The sequence below is a fragment of the Paramormyrops kingsleyae genome, chromosome 6 (genome assembly GCF_048594095.1).
Source record: "Paramormyrops kingsleyae isolate MSU_618 chromosome 6, PKINGS_0.4, whole genome shotgun sequence".
Classification (NCBI taxonomy): Eukaryota; Metazoa; Chordata; class Actinopteri; order Osteoglossiformes; family Mormyridae; genus Paramormyrops; species Paramormyrops kingsleyae.
In genome coordinates, this window is record NC_132802.1 from 15,056,057 (window position 1) to 15,076,143 (window position 20,087).

Genomic DNA, 20,087 nt, shown 5'->3' on the forward strand with positions numbered 1-20,087 from the left:
GGCGTCGTCGGCATGAACTGTGGGTCTAGGAGAAGCAGCAATCCTGAAGACCGAACACTGGGCCGGAGACCACAACCAAACACGGAGCGTGGCGAATCTCAGCGCCTTGAAGCACCCGTGTCACACTGCCGCAAGGATGAGACTGCGGACGGACAGTTTGGGTACAATAGCACAGACGTCCAAGAGAAAGCTGATTTTTAAAGCCAACACAATGGACACAGGACACAGTCCATCACTCAAAATAATTTTTACTCACAAAAATGTTGATGCTAACTGAATTTATAAAAACACGTGTTTGCGGGGAGGTCGGCCAAACAGGCTGATCCCGTCGTCAGCACCCGGCCGTCAGAGCCTCTGGCATCTCAACACTTAAAAAGATGGCAAGAGATTCCTGAATTATAAAACATCCATATCAAATATTTACAGAAGGCAGTGGGGGGAAACAGAAAATGATGTGTGGTCTACAAATGCATGGCAGTCCATTTTTAAAGAGCTGTCCGCCCCCGAGGTATAAGCGCTTCACGGTAGTACATCCCGTTAGCAGACTCTCACAAATACAAGGCCATGTTAAAAGAAGTTTTTGCAGATACCTGCTGAAATATCATGGCTCTCAAGTGACCAGTAGCAAACCCATTGAGGCTATCAAACAAAAAGGCAAGACACGATGTGAGCAGAGAGAGCAGTCTTCCTTGCTGAAAGTTCCTTTCCGTGGAACTATACCCACAGCCCCAGTGATGGTGTCCAGGCCCACTGGCCACCTCCAGACACCGGGGGGAAGCTCACTCCCCATGCAGGGTGGAGCTGATGATGTCCACGAAGGTGGCCTCGATGCGATAGCAGAGCTGCACGGCTGGGTCGCTGCACTGCGGCTCCTCTGGGCCCCTGGGCTTGCAGGCTGCCGCCGCTGCCGTCGGCTGCTCTTTCAGGTACTGGAGCCCTGGGAGAGGGGGAGGCAGGGCTCACATGCTGGGGCAGGCCAAGTCACTATGGCAACATCACGGCAACATCGCGGCAACACCCTGCCAAGCATGTTTCCATCCACAGCTCAGCAGAGCTATTGTACACCAAATGTGCAGGTTTAGATATTCTGTCGGTCTGATTTATAGTACGTGTTTACAGTATATATACACCCGTCCGGCATTGACCTCCCAAACTCTGCGGTCTCCTTCCATTAGCATGAACCCAGGCTGGTTTGTACTGCAGATCCCATACATGCAACAGAGTGAGATTCTAATAAAGAATTTGCATATTCTACAGAGAGGGTTCGGAAATTTACTGCATTTTTAACTGCAATGCATCTCTTAATAGTATTTTAAATGAACGTTACAGCCATTCACCACCTGCACAGGCACAGTGGTAATCTCTGTGAAACTGTACCTCGCTTTTGACTGACAGATGTAACTATCGATTTTCTTACAGATTTACATAAAACTCCTAGTGTCATGAGAACAGTGGTCATTTGACACGTCAGAGACTGTTTACTAGAATTGGCAATATCATAATCTCTCTCTCATTTAATTGCAATTTATCCTTAAATACCCCATAACCTTGCTCTGACCCCAGTCCTTGCATTAGGTGTTATGCCTCCGCCTGGACAAACAGAAGCGGTACGCTCTCATCCCAGACTTTGCCGATATTTAACCACATGGATGCACAGGCAGGTGTTCCAGGTGCTATACAGACGGCAGACGGTTCATATTTGCCGAATAAAAGCCAAGTTTGCTTTCTCCGGCTGACCAGAACACTCACTGTCAATGTCTCAATGCTAGTGGAAGCGCTGGAACTTCTGCTCAACTTTTCATGACTGAGAACTCTTTATAGCACATAATATAGTTGCTAAGTGTCAGAATACACAGAAAATCCGCTCACTGCAGAGAGGAAACTGGTAATGTTTTCACCTTGAGAGCTGTAAAGTCACAGCATTAAGTAAAAATAATCCTCCCATTTCTACACTGATCCTCATTCCAAACACTGACTTTTCAGAATTATTTGTACCCCCCAATTCATTAGGTCATAATATTCTCACCTCTCGTCACAGAAAAGCTATGAGAGAGAGGGAAATGTCCCATATAGGCTATGCTCTCACTTACTGGTGATAAGCGGGTCCACGTCCCGAGCCCGGGTGGCCACCTCGGAGGCACAAACCTGCCCCACCTGGACCAGAAGGGCAGCGACATCGTCATACAGCGGGGGGAAGGCTTTGCAGAAGGCTACCAGGCAGGGCAGGGTTGGCATGAAGAAGGAGTACCTCTTTGCCTGGGTCAGAACTGGGGGAGAGACCGGCACATGTAGTAAACCAGTTGGCGAACCGCTTACTCTGTGACACCAGCACCAACAACAACTCTGAACTATAGTCTTTCCTCTGTACTACTGGAAATGGAAGTGAAAATGGAAGCAGGAATGCAATGACATAAATGGACCACATGAGGGCAGCACATCGTCAACTTCAGCGAAACCGAGGCATCACCTGTGAGCAGCGTGCCCATGACACTGATGGCCAGGCGCGCCACGCTGAGAGACTTAGGTAGGGCGTACTGGGTGCACAGGTGGGACAGGAGCTGGATTGCAAATATCTGTAGGAGAACATCACCCATCAGCCAACAGGCTGTAATCACATGGGCGGAGTGCAGCCGTGCAGGTGAGCATGAGAGCGTGAACACACATTTACGCACCTGTTTCTCCAGCTGTGGCTGGGCCAGCAGCTCAGGGATGAAGTCCAAGCAGATATGCATGGAGGGAACCCCTGCCACTGTCAAAGGGAGTAACGCCTGGGGGTATCCCTAGGGAGGGGAGGGACACGCATGCTTGAGTACATTATCCATTAGCTAATGCTATTGAGATTCAGTTGCCTTCCCACTATATAATTCAGCAAGTCCCTAACCCACAACGTTAACTGCTTCAAAATGGTAATTTAAAACCTTGTACCAATTTACTGTGTGTATTCTGCCAGTTAATAACTATATTTTCCACCACTTCCACTAGAGGCTGTTACCTGAAAGTGCACCAACTTGGCGATGTTGGGGTCAGCAATGAACATCTGATGCAGCAGAGAGCAGATGAGGCACTGCACCTCACGCAGGTCACTCAGCAGGCCCCGTTCTGACGACTCCCCCACAGTGGGGGGCACCCTCAGCTCCACGTCTTCGTCGCCCTCCTCGCTCTTCACCTGCGCGGAGTTGTGTCGGAAGCCCCACAGTAGGCTGTCGTCCCCACCTGCCTGCGCCTGCTCCTCGCAGGTGGGCAGACACACCTCCAGCAGGATCTGCACAGCTGCGCTGTCCTGGGACAGAGGCAGAACATATGGAGCAGGGTGAGAGGGAGGCTCCACCCATAGTAACCGACCTGGCCTCAATGAGGGGGATTTACAGCCCCCCCACAGCAGATAGGAAAGAAACTGATATGCTGGTGAGGGATCCAGGTCATGCCCACATGGTTCCTTCCTCCGACAAGCGGATTTAAACCACACCTAGCCCCCCCTCCCCCCCTGCCAGCCAATAAATTATTTAGTCAGCAGTTGGACAGGAACAATTTATACGAAGGCTGTCTGTAGAGAACCTTTTGGCTGTACACAGATCAGACTTCAGAGCTGATAAAACATCACTTTGTGACTTGAAACAGAAAATATAATACAGAACAGAAACCAAGTCATGGAAGTACACATGCAAAACAAGAAATCGTTGGGGGCGGGGGGGGGGGGGGGGGGCAAGGCACCTGCGCTGCCAGTAGGGCATTCTTCAGCTCCTCCCGGGTGACCTCGGGCGCATCTGGAGGACCGGCCAGCCCCGGGTTCAAGATGGTATGGGTCTGCCGGTCCAGATCGGCCGTCTCCTTCAGATGGGCGTTCAAGTAGGCCTTGGAGGCCAGAAGGTAGCCATTGAGCATGTGCAGAGTGATGTCCATCAGTGGAGGGCACCTGGGTGGGGACAGCAGGTGCAGGTGAGAGCTGGCGGAGGAGCCGGCACGCAGCTACCCAAACAGAGAAGCTGATGTCCTGACGTGGTCAGTGACACATCAACAGAAGACATGAACTATGACATCACCGTTCCACAGGAGCCCCAGACATCTAAGCCGTACGCACACTTGCTGCCCCCTCACCTGTAGACTCTACGGTCACAGCGAAGTACGATGAGGGGATCGATCATCAGGTCATTCTGAGTGTACCTCTGCAGGCGTGGGAGCTTGGCACAAGGCTGCAGTGCATTCACGGTCATGACCCAGAGCCTGCAGGGACCACGGATGCCCGTTAAGTGACATTCTGAACACGCGCAGAAAATGGAGATGACGTCCAGCCAATCAGAGTCTTAGAAAGGGCCCTCCTGTTCAGTGCTGACATGAATCGATGACGACTTCACAATAATGACATCTTGGCAACATCTGTAGCCTTATTATGCTCTCATCTGTCAAAAGGTCCCAACCGCACTCAATATCGAAGTGTTATAGCTCCACCCAACGGCAGCCACCTGTGCAGGCTTGTTAAGATCCGGCCTATCGATTCCACCCCCTAACCCTCCCCCAACATTCACAGTGCAGCCCGATCAATAACCGCCGGTACCAAGCTGTTTGAAAGGGTGATCTGCACCCACAGCACCACAATTAGCATGTTCGCATTCCCGGAGAATGTTCCACCCCCCATATGGTGCCGACGACTTCTAGACAGTTACTGGAAGCAGGTAGCTTTGGTCTCACTGAAGACCAGAGGGCACAGACCTCCTGGGCATGACGGTGTTGAGCACCATCCAGAGGTGGTTGACGGTCTGCAGGATCCTACGGGGCACGCCATCACCCAGCAGCAGACTCATGTTGGCCGTCAGCTCCTCTGCGTATGGGATCAGGTCGCTGGCCGACAGCAGCGTCAGATGCTGGAGGATCTGCATCAGCAGGGGGCTGCTGGAGGGGGGCCCTTGAAAGGCTGGGGGAGGAAGTGTCACAGTGGTGAGCAATAGTCGGGGGAGCTTAAGAGTGGGCAACACACAACTCTGAGGCCTAGAGGCAGGATTTAATGATAATCTTCTTTGCAACAAGTAAACATGTACACTGAGTATCTGAGTCCACACAGTCCTACAGCTGCTGGTGTAGCTGCTGGTGTCATTTGGCTGAATTCAGCATTTGACAAAAGTCATCTCAGCTTCTGTGCTGCATTGGTCACAACAGAGCAGGCAGGCAATTACTCATCACCAACCGCAATGGCAACAAGTCGATGCACTTCTAGGAAGCAGCCCATAGGGGGAGCTTCTGCCTCAAGGTCATTCTGTTAGACGAAACCTGTCTTGCAATGACAAATGAAGTCACACTCAAACGGCTGTCACATTAAGGAATAACTCTTTGCAAGCATGAAGAACCCAGAGGAAGCCGGGATGCCTTCGATAGCGGCTAGGCGCTGCATGGCTACACTCACCCTCTTGTAGCTGCTGTTGGGAGTACTTGCAAGTGGGGCTGGTGAGGAGCATCCTGCGCAGCAGGGGCAGCGTGCCCGTGATCTCCTCCTCGCAAATCCAGTCCTCCACCATGCACAGGTGGGGGTAGTTTGTTGCCAGGAGTCGCAGCAGAGCAGAGTGCAGCCCTAGAGGAGAGACGTGATGCAGGGGCAACGATGAGGCATGGAGATCAATGACATTTGGTGGGTCCTTTAATCTGATGTCCCACAATACTTTGCAGCAGGACAGGAACGACAGGCCCATCCATCTGTACACCAGCCAAGCCATTCAGGCTGAGAGGCGGCGTGATAAAACAACAGGCTCCATTGTCTTGGGAGGGTGGGGCGATTTCTAGCACAACGCAAACGATAACCATTATCGTGAGAAACCAGCGCATTATTCATCAAACAAGCGGGGGCTTTTAATGGCTGGACTCTTTGATCCTCCGATGGTCCTCGAACACTGGGAATGGCTTCCAGAATATGCTGTGCCCCTTTAACCAACACAGGGTAAAACTCCAATGATAACAGAGAGGACGGTGCAGTGCCACAGGGACGACCCACGGATACACACACTGTACTCAACAACACGGGTAAGAGTACTTCAGCCACCTGATCACAGAGTGCAATTAGCAGAGAAATGGGGGTGTTATAAATGATATTATGGTAAAAATCAGGACAATTTGGGGATTATTAGAGCAGAATAAGTGTGTGACAGGATGCAGAGCAAAATCACCACTAAAGGTTACACTAGTCCACCGGGAAGAGGACTTGAACCACGTAGCACCCTTCAAACCAGGAGAAGCTAAGGGATGGGACTCACCGGCCAGCTCCTGCTGCAGCCCCTGGGCCTGCCGGATCAGGTACTTGATGGGGATCTGGTCCATGAGAGTGGCAGAGTACGATTTGGGTTTCTTCTGCATCAGGGCTGGAGAGAGAGAGAGAGAGAGAGAGAGAGAGAGGCCTTAGAATGAAGCCAACCAGGACCCAATCAAGAGCGTGACTCTCCCCATCCCGCTACCCCCCTTGCCCAGCTTTAGCTCTTTATCCAGAGAGACCACCCCTTCCAGCATAGCGTCTACCTGATAACAGATGGCGGTTACTGTGGTACAACACGGATGAGAACCATTAGTATGAGAAACCGCCAGCGTGTTATTCACCAAACAAGCGGGGGCTTTTAATGGCTGGGCTCATTGACCCTTAGGTGGTCCTGGAACGCTGGCCCCCAGCCAGGTGACGAACGGCCGGCTCCACAATCTCGTCCGAAATGCCAGGAAGCGAATGACAACGCAGGCACAGCCGGGCCATGAAAACAGAGCAGGTTGTACGGGCCAGGAGCTAAAGACTTCCATTAACCAAAAGGGACAAAGGTGGGCTTTCTGCACAGGCCAGATACCATCTCTCACTGGAACCAACCGTAAGCATCACCTTGAAGGGGGGAAGAAGAGAGGAGGGCTACACACCCAGGGCCTTTGTGCTGGCCAGCAGGGCCTCCTCGTAGGACAGGATGTAGTAGAGGATCAGCAGCTGAGTGGTGATGCTGTAGCGGGAACGGGTGCGGCCGCTGTCCCCCTGTCAGGTAGTGGGAAAAGTTGGATGTTTAGAGGATCCCTAAATTAGAGGATGTTAGGGTCTGAGGATCCCTAAATGCTTCACAACGCTCCCACCTTCAAACTCAGAAGGGTTCCCCAATTCCAGTCCTGGAGGGCCGGTCCGCAACACATTTTGCATATTTCCCTGCTCAAACACACCTAATAAACCTGGCATTTACCAGGTGTGTTGGAGCAGGCAAATCTGTAAACCAGGGCTGTTCAAATCACGGTGCGTAATGGCAGAGCACTGCTGGTTTTCCAACCTTCTTTACCTGTGAGCCAGGTGTGAAGCCTCTGGCCAATCAGAATCGGTAATTATTAAACGAACTACCTGGGAGTACTGAAAACAAGACCTGGATTTGGAATCAAGGGCCAGATGTCAATAGGGTAGCGATAAACTGTGATGCAGACTGGCCGTCCAGGACTGGAATTGGGGAACCCAGTCTTAGACTGTTCATGGCCTTAACCGGCCGTGCCAAACACCAGCAATGCTGAAAGCGCTATGGATAAATCAATCTGCTAAATATCACTAATCTGCTAATAAGCACTTCACTCAATTAGAGGAGGACATAATTTAAAGGAAAAAATATGAATTTCCCAAGCAGTAGTTACTACATGAGTGACTCAAAAACCAGTACACAAGGAAAGAGGATGGCTTTGGTAGAGCTCCTGTGTGTCAGATTACATTAACACCCTTAGTGTGGTTAAGGCAGGCCCTGATCTACACAGCAGCTATGGGGGAGGTGCGGGGGCACAAACCCCGGTTAGGCCCTGGAAGACGCTCAGGATCTCCTGCTCTGTGATTGGCTGGTTGGTGGCCTCAGGGTTGGCCTTGGAGGCTGGCGTGAGAATGGAGTTGATGTAGACGTCGATGAGGGGCAGAAGCTGCGTGTGGAGCGGCGTGGATGTCTCGCACAGCTGTCTGAAGATCCAATCCTGCAGGTGAAGACAGGTCATGGCCCAAATGGCCTGAAGCCCACTGCGGGACCCCTGAGCTGTCCTCACCCCAACGTGGACATCGGGCAGCCTACCTTGATGGAGACCTTGTGCTTGGTGAAGGCCCTGCTCTTGAGCAGCTGGTAGATGCAGTGAATAGGGAGGAATCCGGTGATGTTGGCGCTCAGGTTGTTGGTGACAGCGACTCTCACAGCATGGGCGGTGACCACCTACATTGCCGAACCACAATGACTGTTATGGGGCAGCTGGTCGCCGCGACTATGCACACATTTCGGTCTGGCTAGGCCGGCTGCCTGCTGGACTACTGCCCCACACATGGGGCTATTCTGAGCTTTTCAAAAACGAGCACAGGGAAAGTGTTTCTCCTTTAGCTGAGCATGCTGAGGCACCGCCTGCACACGCTTCACACTTCCCTCACCCCCACTGCTCTTGTTTGAGATAAAATTCAACTCCTGAGATGCCAACATGAATCGCTTCAGAAAGGCTGGAGGGGAGGAGAGAGAGTGTAAGGAAGATGGGTAGAAATGACTTTGGGATTAGGCAACACATTGAAGGTACAACTGAAGACCAATGGCCAAGCTGACAGACACATTCAAGCATCACACTGTGGGTAGAGGAGGTAACACGCTTCAGAAAAGCCACTGTCTACCATCTGAAACCATCTCCATCAGGAGAGGAGAGACTCTGCCAAAACAGGGATCAGGGGACCGCATGGGGAGTCGGACCTCCGCAGTGGGGTCAGGCTGCAAACAAGCCCTTCACAGCAATTCATTAAGGACCCTAAAAGCAGAGGGGGGGGGGCTGCATCAAGGTAAGAAGTCATAGACTTAAGTGCTTTTCTGTGGAGCTCAAAGTTTTAAACCAGGAGTTTGATTGGCTTACAGAAATCGGTACTATGGTTACCGTGGTATCCAGGGCCCAGATCCACCCCCCTCCAGCCCAAACTAACTCTCACTATTTTCTAAGGCCACTTCAGCCCAGCGCTTCCATAGGATGGAGCCAGGGATGACATGGGGGGGGAGGGCTTCCCTCTAAAATGCTGATGCGTACCTGCTCCGTGAAGATTTCCTGCGTGAAAATGGTCTTCATCTTGCTCAGGGAGCTTGGTTTTATGACAATCTAGGGGGAGGGGGGACCAGCAAGTGATTAATCACAGTGTTGCGGGACGGCCAGCAAACGAGGGGAGGGGGACAACACCCGAGAGAAAAATGAACAGTTTTACAATACATCACTTCCTGTCATTAGCTAGGGGAAAAACAGGAGACCATTAAACAATTAGTTAAAAAAGAACAGTTAAATTCTGAAGGGCTTTAAACTTAATTACTATAACAAATGGCTGTGCAGCAACGGCTGAGCAGGACAGCGATTGGAGAGCCAGGCCCTGCCCCTCCATGAGGTTGGGTTTCATCTTCACGTTACCTTCATCCCCAAAGTGGAACAGACCAGTTCGATGATGGCGCTGAGCTGGTTGCTATGGAAATACATGGCAACCAGCAGCAGCATCTCTCCGAAGGAAGCGGACACACCTGCGGCACTGAGACAGAGGAAGCCGGGGTGGGGGGGGGGGGCAGGCAGAGACAGGGAGGGAGAGAAGGGATTTACACAGAGGTTGTAATGCATCCTCAAAACAGACAGGGCAGCAGCGATTTATTAACCCTGCCTGCCCACCCCCACCCACCCACACCCACACACATACCCACCCACCCACACCCACACCCACACCACAGATGCAGACTCACCTCTCGAAGTACTCCTCCTCCTTAATCATCCAGCTGAGCCACATCACCATCAGCTGCTCCTGCTCAGGCGTGCTGCAGGGAGCGACACGAGCGCCGCCGATCACATGACTATGGCAGGGACCCCCGCGGCCCGTGCTTCTCAGTGACGCACCGCGCCACACGCAAGTGGTCTGGTGCTCCAGAAACAAGATACCAAGGCACTTAAACATTCTTCACTAGGAGGGCGATTAAGGAGCATTAAGAGGTGTCAGGTCACCGCGAAGCGACAAGGACATCCACAGTGTCACTGACTGACATGGAGGGGGGCATTTCACAGGGCGGTCAAAGGGCCCGAGCGCTTTTAGGGAGCGGAAGCCTCGTTCCCGGAGCGGCCCGGGAGCCCGCATACCTGACGAGGGTGGGGAAGGCCAGCAGCATGCAGAAGGAGAGTGAGACGAAGCGCACACCAGCCGGCGTGGCGGGGGGCCGGCTTGTCATCAGCTGTAGCAGCTGCTCGGCCTCCTCGTCGGTGGGCCTGGGGGGTCATGGAGACACACAGGGACACGCATCCACACACAGACTCTGTAAGTCAGGGCTTCCCAAATGGATTAGCCTCAGATCCCAGACTATTATTTTTTTAGCGATGCACTCTGGGACCCACAGGTTGAGAAATACTGTTATAAACAACAGAGCTGACAGACACACTCTCTCACTGCATTACTGCCAAAAGCCAACTCAAGACCCACATTAAAGCATCTCCACTGACTGACCAGAACTGTGACTGACCATGTTACACAGCAAACAGACCATGTTAGAGAGTAATACAGCGCTAAAGACTGCCCATAATCTCGCCTTTGGTTAAGCACTTACTGCAGCAGCATCCTGCAATAATAAGAATTTACTTTAAGTTAAATCTTTATCACTGTCAATAGATTAATGGCATTTCGTGATTGCTCAAGGCTCCCTGCACTATGAGGAATGCGCTAATGCTCTTTAGCTGTGACATATATCGGTTTCAGGGTTAATGTAGCATTTTAGCCACATGCTCATTCCAATGACATACCATCGCCCCCTGCTGGACATCCCAGAAGACCAAAACACCCACATCATCAATTTCATGCCGCTCCCACTCGAGACCAGACAGGAGTGTTGGAGTGGCCCAAAACGCAAAGGTTGGCCACAGTCGACAATGGCGCCTACCTGAGGCCCGCGATGCCCATGAGGGCACAGTACAGCCGCAGCAGGGCACTGGCCTTCACCACATGCTCCTCCCGCAGGCCGGAGTACCCTGATGAGCTGCCACCACCCTCAGAGTCGCCGTCGTCAGGCAGGCGCGTGCTGCGGGAGCGCGGCAGGATGGCCACCAGCTCCAGGAGCAGCTGTCTGCGCATCTGCCAGAGCACCGAGCTGCTCTCCCGCTTCCTCTAGGGGGCGGAGTCACAGCACCACCCGTCAGGAAGTTCCCACTGGACAAGCGGCTGCCGGTCAGCCACAGAGGGGGCCGCCATGCCTCTTAATCAGAGCAATTATTCAGGCGGTAAGTGGCCCCGCCTGGTGTTCCAGGTGTTAATCACACGCTAATTAACACACAGAAATGAGCGTCATATCTGTCTGTCTTGGCGTGGTGGCCCTGGGGGGGGGGGGGGAGCAGAGCACCCACCTGCTGTCCGTTGCGGATGAACATGCCGAACCAGGTGCGCACTTTGCCGCTGGTGCCCAGGAGTAGGCCGCTGACGAAGGACACCAGGGGGCTGACGGCGTCGTCAGCCGAGTCCGGCTTGAAGTCCAGCGTCAGGGCCACGCCCAGGCCAGGGAGGTGACACTCCTCCACCTGGGGAGGGGTCACAGAACACAACCAGGCTGTAATTGGTAAACAACAGACCTCTAACAAGCCAATTAAATTCAGATAAATCCCACTATCATTATTTTCAAGGCTTTGCTTAAGATATGTTGAAATTGTCAATGTATTTAAACGTGTGTTTCCAATAGGTTTTCTTTAACCATAATTAAGCTAATTTGATTAATCATGTTATGGGTTCAAAGCCCCTGGTTAATTTATATGATTAATGACATTTTGGTTGTGCAGGATAATAATTACCACCATTCTAGTCAGACTAATTATGACACAAGGAATATATTTCACTTTATTAGGTTTGTTTTTGAAAAAAATCTATTTCCTTAAAGAATATTAATAAAAGAGGTTCCTGGGTCAGTGTCTTGTAATGACCGGTCAGCACATATAAATTAAGGCTTTTGAGAGGAGGCAGTCACTCCCGGCGATTAGCGTTGGCGCTGCGAGGGTGCCAGCTCACCACCATAGCGCGAACGTTGAGGGACTGCGAGGGATTCATCTGGCAGAGCTGCCGTAGTGCCTCCGTGCGGCGCCGGCCGCCCGCGCTCTCCTCGTCCTGCCGTTCCCCGTTCTTGATGAGCCCCCTACACACTGCCCCCCCCCCCGCCGGCCCAATAACAGACACGTCATAAAACACATCAAGCTGACTGCCCCACGGAGCAGTGCTGTTTTAGTGCTGTTTGCTGTTTACCAGTACTCACATCACAGACTGGCACGAGGCACCCGAGGCTGGCCACAAACAGTCACTACACCAATCACATTCATTATTAAACAAATTCAATCCTTGTTCTACAGTCAATAATGAATAAACTCACTATACAAGTCAGCTAGCTTGATAGCTACAAATTCCATTATCTGAACTACCTACCTATATTGTTTTTCCTACCACTAGAAATCAACCAAACTAAACAAAGCTTCATATAAACACATGGTTTTCACTTCTGTATTGTATTATCGGCAAAGGCACCAATCAAAGAGTAAAGAGGAGGAGGAGCAGCAAACGAGGCGGCGCCCAGCAGAGATGTACCCTCACTGAAGCTGTCCGGGACATTAGCGACGAGTAGACAGAGGAACCAGTCGCCATTGCGGACGTGCAGCAGGGCCTCTGCGACCTCCACGATGGGCAGCAAGGAGGGCAACTCTGTAGGGAGGTGGGCAGCGTTAGCGCCGAGGACGTCCAGCAGCCAGAACCTAATTCGCCACATCGTTTACAAATTAAATCCATTAGCTGAATCATCAGGTGCTTCAGCACTTCACCTGCTTGTAAGATGCACAGCACATCCGCTACCTCCTCCAAATACACGGGGCTTTCAAACAATTCCGAGGACTTCAAGAAGAACTCGCCATTCGAGTCAGAGACCTGCAAGCAGGACAGACAGGAGTGAGGGATTCGGCTGCTGTTACAGACTGCCTCGGTCTAAATCATACTGACTGCTCATAAAAAGCTAAAATTAATGAATAGAAAAAAAATACTGTGACAAATACAGTCAAGCTAGCATCAATAGTATACTTTATGGTTATGGCTTATATTCAAAATAGTAATCAGCATGAATAATTTTTGTAGATGCGAGTAGAAAGAGGTTAAATAAAACACGCTTTTATAAGTTATTCCCAACTTATGGGCAGGTACAGCAAAAACAAACAACCTTCTTGAAATCCTATATCGTTGGGCCTGTTTGCTTCAAATATTCCTCATGAAAACAGAGCCAATATCCCCAAGGGGAGAATATTGACAATCCGAAAGACAAGCAGAATACTGGCGAGACCCCCGGTTTACGTGAAACTGAACAGATTTCCCTGACAGTGGCTACCACGACTCTGTTCCCCAGGAGAGAACGCTCAGTAGTGATGTGTCATCACAGAGAATGTCGAGAACTCCGGAAGAGACATAGAGCTTCAGAACGTGGTCTAATGATATGTGAAGAAAACATAACACCTGCTTAAATGATCCATTCTGACTACAGCTCTTTGCTTACATCCTCAACCGGGTTTATCTTCAGTTTAAAAAATATGCATATAGAAAAAAAAATTTTTTTTGTCGATATTTCTTTTATCAAAAGCGACATACGTTTTTGTTTTGAGAAAGCTGGGTCAGACAGTCCCTGGAGCAAGTGGGCATTAATGGACTTGCTCAAGAACCCAACAGTGAAATCACTCTGAAGACACTGGGATTTGAACTGGCGACCTTTCAATCACTCACACAGCATGTTAACCCATTGAGTCACTTGCTACATATTATTATTGTAATAATAATAATAATAATAATCAGGGCAATGAGCAGCTCAACAGATTTGGGATCTGTGGTTGAATCCAAGTTCATAGGTTTGAAACCCATGGTTGGCTGAGTGGGCCCTTGGGTAAGGCCCTTAACCCGAAATAACTGTCCTCAGAGCCTAAAACTTGCACATACAGTGGTACCTCAAAACTCGAATTTAATCCGTTCAGAACTCCGGATCGAATCCTAAAAAGTTTGAGTTGCGATCGAATTTTCCCCATGAGAAATAATGGAAAACCAATTAATTGGTTCCCAGCCCCCAAAAAATTACACCTAAACATGTTTTTTTTTTGCATTTAAACACAAAATGAACCAGATAAAACAAGAAGAGCATATACTGTACTAGACACATCTAAGCGTATTTATCAAAACAGTAATTTGTAAAGTAAGAAAATAAATGTATCCAAACAATGTGTAAAGTTAAAAAAAACAATGTGTCATGCCCCGATCGGCTGCTCCTTCCGTGTGCCACGCCCCCTCGTTAACCCCATGTGGAATCCCTGTGTGATCAGCTGTTCCTGGTTGTTGTCATTAGTCCTCTGTATTTAGTCCACGTTTCAGTTTGTTTCCCCAGTCGGTCATTGTATTGTCCGTCTGTGTTTTGCCTGCCTTACCTGTAATTAAACCCCGTATTCCCCGATACCCTGACGTCTGCGCCTTTGTCTCCATTCCGCTCGGCACGATAATATTATTAAAATTAAATGTATTAATGGTTTATTATTAATATTAAATTAATTAATAAGAAATCTTTATTTTTAAATGTATTTTGTTATATAATAATTATATTTACTGTCTATCACTGTCTAAATATATGTATTCGGCTAGTGTAACTAGCTAGATGCTATCACACCGAATGGGAGGCTGAGACTGAAGCATTACCCTTTGTTTCCGCTGAGAGACGTGCTGCGTGACTCATTTCCCCACGCATACAAGTTATCCTTGTACGCGTTCACGGTTTGACTTCTGAGATTCAGATCAAGTTCTAGCTAAAAAATTTTCGAACTGGTTGGTTCGACTTTTAAGAAATTTGAGTTCTAATGAGTTCGAGAACTGAGGTACCACTGTACCTGTATATAAACTCAGGTTCTCATGGAGAGCAAGATGAAGCACATGAAAAATGCCTAATTTCTCCAAACAAATTAATTAAATTCCACTATTACTGCTGATTAGGGCTGCAACAACTAATTGATTAAAATCGATTATTAAAATAGTTGGCAACTAATTTAATAATCGATTAGTTGGATCTACGTTATTATACACACAAGTACAGTGGCTACCTCCTAATTTGGGAGCAGTAAGCTAACCAAAGCAAAGGTGGCAGTAAAGCACCATTAAGCTGGACGCCGACCGCCATAAAAGAAAAAGGTGACGAGAACCAATGGCGTGCCTTGAGTAGCTTACGTGATGAATTCTAGGAGAATTGAAAAACATTTTTAAAAAATGGTGGAGGCGGACACAGCAGAGTCTTGTTTTAATTCTGCCAGAATTTAACAATAATTAGCTGAAATTAGGTTGGAGAGACACTGATGTATTATGTGACGTTGTGGAGTTTTTGGATCATTTTATGCAATTATTCAGATTACTTCGCAAATCCTTCATTCAGTGGTGTAGTGGAGGGTAAATGCACATTTACGCACCTTTTAAATTTGCAAAACAGCGTTTACTCACCTTTTTTGAGATCACTAATGTTAAGGATATAAATAGTTACCCACCGTTTTTTACTGCTGTACATACAGTTTACCCACCTTAAATTTCTTGTTACCACTACACCACTGCTTCATTTCTTCATGATAGAAATTTATAGTAATATCAAATGTTGTAGTAAGACCAGTTTTTGAAGGTCTCGATCTTGTCTTTGAATCAGCCGTATTTGTACTCTTTCTTGTCATGGACTAGGGATTTTATTTAGAGACCACAACTCTGAGAATATTCTTCTTAATATGCCGTTTACTGTCGGATTGGATAACTAATAACTTCAAGTGCAACCAATGGCGTTACTGCCGGCCGCGTTACCCGCCCCGTCCCTTCACACACGCACGTGTCTAAATGAACGCAGGGGAAGTCGTGGTTGTCAACACAATCAGCTATTATGTGGCTACAAATGTGGCTACATATACCACAACGTGTTTACCCTACCATTCTATTAGGGGGGCGCCCCAAGTTAATTTTTATTTAATTTCATTTTCTATATAGCGCCAGATCACAACAGAAGTCATTTAAGGCTACCTTTCCTATAGAACAGGTTTATATCTTGTCCTTTTATTAAACAAACTAAATAGCCTTATGTTATTTATCTTATTTACAGTTCATCACTGTAGTATGCTGACACAACCGGACACGTTTTAAAACTAAATTTGCCGCCTGCCTTTCACGGGTTTTTCGTCACCAATCATCTTATTTGCGTCGCTCAGTCACTAAAGTCTATGGCGTTTCACGAGAGTGCAAGCCGGCGCATTTTTAGAGTAAAATGCGGAAAAGGCTTTTTCTCCGCAATAAATGTTTACTTTGTTTGTCTGTAATAAATGCAGACACACTCGCTTGCGTGCTCTCTCCCCTGTCACGTATGTGTATCAACATTAGACAAGGCAAGATGGGTGACAGCAGTAAGGGGGCTGGGGAGACACAGGTTGCTGTACCTTGTTCATTATTGCCAGCAGCTCACTCAGTGCCAGCCTGAGTCTCCTGAGGGGGTCGCTGTGCTCAAACTCCAGGGTCAGGCCATGCTGCAGCTGCGAAACCAAGACGCTCTCCCCATTTGACCCGCCAGCCTTGTGCCTGCCAGGTATCAGGGACATCGAAACATTCAGCTGTACCAACGAAGACGGTATTGTCTGCAGTCAAGTTAGCTGTACTGTCACACCTTCCATATTCAGGTATGCAGTGCATGAGATAACGTTTTCCAGGACAAACGATGCAACACAGTCAGCAAGTGACAGGGGGAAGGTTTAACGATAACTTAAATGCAAAACCACAGGACAGTGCAAAACCAGGAGGCTGGACACAGGAGGACATACATGTAATGTGTATGTAAACAAATACACCAGTGGCCTGTACTACGAAGCGGGGTTGCTGGCTTATCGGGGTAACTTGTCGGATTTAAGGTACCACAGTTTAAATGGACTTCATATTCGCTCACTTACATTTTGCCCAGACTACCTTTACTCCGACAAGTTACCCCCAAAAGCCAGTAACCCCGCTTCGTAGAACAGGTCCCAGCATAACAGGGTGGGAGAACTAAATAAATAGGTAAAAGTAATAATATTAAGGGAGTGGGGTAGTACTTCTCAGGAATGGATAGGCAGGTGGGCAGCAGGGTATTTATTGTCTTTACAGCCTTGGGGAAGAAACTGCTGCTGAATCTGACATTCAGCACCTTGGACATACAGCACCTTAGATACTTCTAGGACAACTATCCTCATCACCATGGAGTAGGAGATGTGGGCAGTCGGTAACTCCAATGACAACGGGTTCCCCAGCAAGCATCACATGGACTACCCACACGGACACATTACCTGAGCTGCTGCTCCTTCCTGGCGTCCTGCTCCAGCGCGTGGAAATCAACAGACAGCAGCGCAACTATGGAGTTGACGGCCTCAACCCCTGACAGCAGGCGCAGGATCAGTTTTTTGTCCTGTGCCCAGGATTGGCTCTGGTCGGCCGGTGCACACAGCGCCATCCGCACCAGGCACGGCAGCAGAAGCCTCAGCTCCGGGTCGCTGAGGGCCGCCAACCGCACCACGTCCACCTTCTGCATAGCTTCGAAGGCGTACGGGCTGACATGCTGCAGCCCCGCGCTGTCCGACATCCCTGCACCTGCCTGGCACATGTTTAGGAAGAGGTAGCCGAATCAGGCAGCCAAGCCTCCGGAACTTAAAGTCTGTCCACTGTCCAGCTGCTGCAAAAATACAAGCAGCACACCTAGCTACGACCCTCTGCCTTCGGAAGCAACTGAACCCCGTGGTCATCTTATTTTTATTTCATAAACCACTTACTACAAATCCATATTGAGAGAACCTCCGGCAGAGCGCTGATACGGGTCGCGGCGGCACCATAGAAAGTCAACCGAGATACCGGGCTTTAGTCAATTAGTGTGAACAGCTTCAGCGAAATTCGAAGTTTCTACGGAGTTTACGATAATTTAATAAAATTCAGACGGATTATAGATAAACATTTATTGTAAATGAAAATAAATTACATTTGGATTCTCACTTCATTCATACTTTAGAAGCGTATATAGGATGTAGTGCATTTTTAATACCGATTAGATAAAGGTAGCATTAACAATGCATATTTATTAAATGAGCTTTAGTTGCACATATTATAAGATCGCCATTGTGCTATTCTCATCCGCTGCTTACCTTGTTAGTTTTAATTGGATATTTTTCCTGGAGCGACGGGACAGGCCTTCACCCTCCCAACAACCTCGGGATTTCCTGATTCCGCAAAGCGTACTTCAAGCACTCAGCCTCGGCGCGCCTCAGCTCGCCGCGTCGGTTCCATTCCACTAAGCAAGTAACTACATACACTTAGCCTTCATCGGTTTTTATAAAAATTGAGGATTATGTGTGGATTATGTGGATGTTCCGAGGCTTTCACTGTCTATTTCTCTTTCTCTTTCAGCACTCGATAGTTTATAATGTTAACCTGCACGGCTAGCAGCTCGGCTGGCGAAGCGACCCCGCTGGACAAAAACGAGAAAGACAAGAAGCTGCCGCATGACGCGCGGAGAAAGCGCAGAGCGTCCGCACGAGAAAGATCACAGCACCAGTGCATTCTAGATCGCACACACTTTAACTAACTTTATTGTGAATTACTTAACATAACATTTCCGTACTGGGCTACCTGATGATAAGTCTACAATTTAGTTCCAGTTGCTTCAAACAAAAGAGAAACGTCGGAAAACTTTATGAATAAATTATTTTATTATTCATCCCAAATGGTTTAAAAAGTATGAACATTTTTCATTGTTGTTTAAATTCCTAACCACAATTTGTACAATGTTCAGCTTTCAGGCCTCTGTAGCTCTAAACATCGTTTCTCCATAACTACCCATCAGAAACAAAACAAACAAAAACAGTGATTGTGTTAACGAGAATTGAACCGTCTACCAGCTTCTAAGATCACTTTTTTAATTCAAGAGCATTTCAAGCACTTCTCAGAAAGTTACAGAGATTAATAATTTGGATTTAAGAATCAATATGAAGATGAGAAAAACAGCAGTAGTCCAAGTGTAAGGTCTGGTCTGCAGATATCAAGGTCAGGATCCATTATCATTTATTTGCCTAATTAGTTATATGTTTTTGCCTATTCCCAACTTAAAAGGTTAACGAAATATAGTTACTTTGTACTATTCAAATATGCCAAATTTCCTGGCAGCAAATTAAACATAGGTGACATTTTCCTGGGATTTGCAACAAGGTGCTTCAGTTCCTGAAATGGGCAGATTTCACTAGTACAAAGCGATGAACATTGCCTTAATTTTTTTTCTTGCTTCAATGCATATTTTTAATGACTTGGACCCACGTCGCAAGTTTTTCTCTTTTCAAACACAGGTATATGTATTTTTACATTTTTTCCACAAAACAAGTGAGGTTTTATTCTGTGTTCACAGTAACCCTTGATAATTAAACAAGTGGAATCTAATTTATTCCTCCTTTGGAAACATTTAAAAGTATCAAGAATACTCTCCAGTGATATTTAATCACAATATTCAAAAGTCATCTGGATTTTATAGAGAGAAACTGTCCCCTTTATTACTCAGATATTTTTTCTTTACAAAATCAGAATTAACAATGTTTAAGGTGTAGTTAGAAACAATGCAAAGAGCCAATCTTTGGACAATGTACTATTAAAAATAACCTGGATATTCCCTGAAACCTTCAAGCAAGCCAATGGTCAGTGCAAAGCAATACCTGCAAACCTGTGGTCAGCTAGTGAATTTTTTATCCAATGTCCATCCTGACCACCTTAACACGAGGAGGCAAAGACATAGTAGAGTTAACACAGAAACACGAGGAGGCAAAGACATAGTAGAGTTAACACAGAAACCAAACATGGGATTTATTTCATGTCAATGCGATGTCTCATTTATCAAGAGCTCAGGGGAAAAAAGCACTGGATTCTTAATATTCTATTTCTCTGTTATTGGGAGTGAAAATGATTTCATTTAACACCATGGTTTAGTGATAATATTTAAAATTGAAACGTACATATCTTGAATAGATACTGGGGACTCATTTTTACTCATTTTAGTTTAGTACAATGTATTCAGTTAAGAATT

General features: G+C 47.9%; 1 protein-coding gene across 3 annotated transcripts; it reads right to left on the minus strand.

Annotated features, from left to right (window-relative positions):
• Positions 1-232: 232 nt before the first annotated feature.
• On the minus strand, positions 233-18,566 carry ints2 (integrator complex subunit 2). Of its 3 annotated transcripts, none has more exons than XM_023833137.2 (25): positions 18,166-18,566; positions 17,320-17,620; positions 16,444-16,582; positions 12,790-12,892; positions 12,560-12,673; positions 11,993-12,123; positions 11,341-11,511; positions 10,881-11,104; positions 10,090-10,215; positions 9,702-9,773; positions 9,382-9,496; positions 9,013-9,081; positions 8,037-8,171; positions 7,765-7,941; positions 6,877-6,985; positions 6,237-6,341; positions 5,396-5,560; positions 4,708-4,909; positions 4,096-4,221; positions 3,712-3,913; positions 2,993-3,280; positions 2,673-2,780; positions 2,468-2,573; positions 2,091-2,267; positions 233-937 (listed from the first exon to the last, which is right to left on the minus strand). In XM_023833137.2, exons 2-25 carry the CDS (start codon positions 17,610-17,612, stop codon positions 780-782), a joined length of 3,615 nt encoding a protein of 1,204 aa, XP_023688905.2. In that variant the 5' UTR covers positions 17,613-17,620; positions 18,166-18,566; the 3' UTR covers positions 233-779. The 3 variants fall into 3 exon arrangements, with proteins under 3 accessions (XP_023688905.2, XP_023688904.2, XP_072569835.1); XM_023833136.2 differs by having other exon boundaries at positions 17,320-17,624; XM_072713734.1 differs by having other exon boundaries at positions 17,320-17,702.
• Positions 18,567-20,087: the final 1,521 nt, after the last annotated feature.

Coding starts and splice junctions, on each gene's coding strand:
- ints2 (XM_072713734.1), bottom strand. CDS start 17,633: ATGTGCCAGGCAGGTGCAGGGATGTCGGACAGCGCGGGGCTGCAGCAT. Junction 16,583..17,319: donor AGGAAGGAGCAGCAGCTCAG/GTAATGTGTCCG, acceptor GATACCTGGCAG/GCACAAGGCTGGCGGGTCAA. Junction 12,893..16,443: donor TGCTGGCAATAATGAACAAG/GTACAGCAACCT, acceptor TCCTGCTTGCAG/GTCTCTGACTCGAATGGCGA.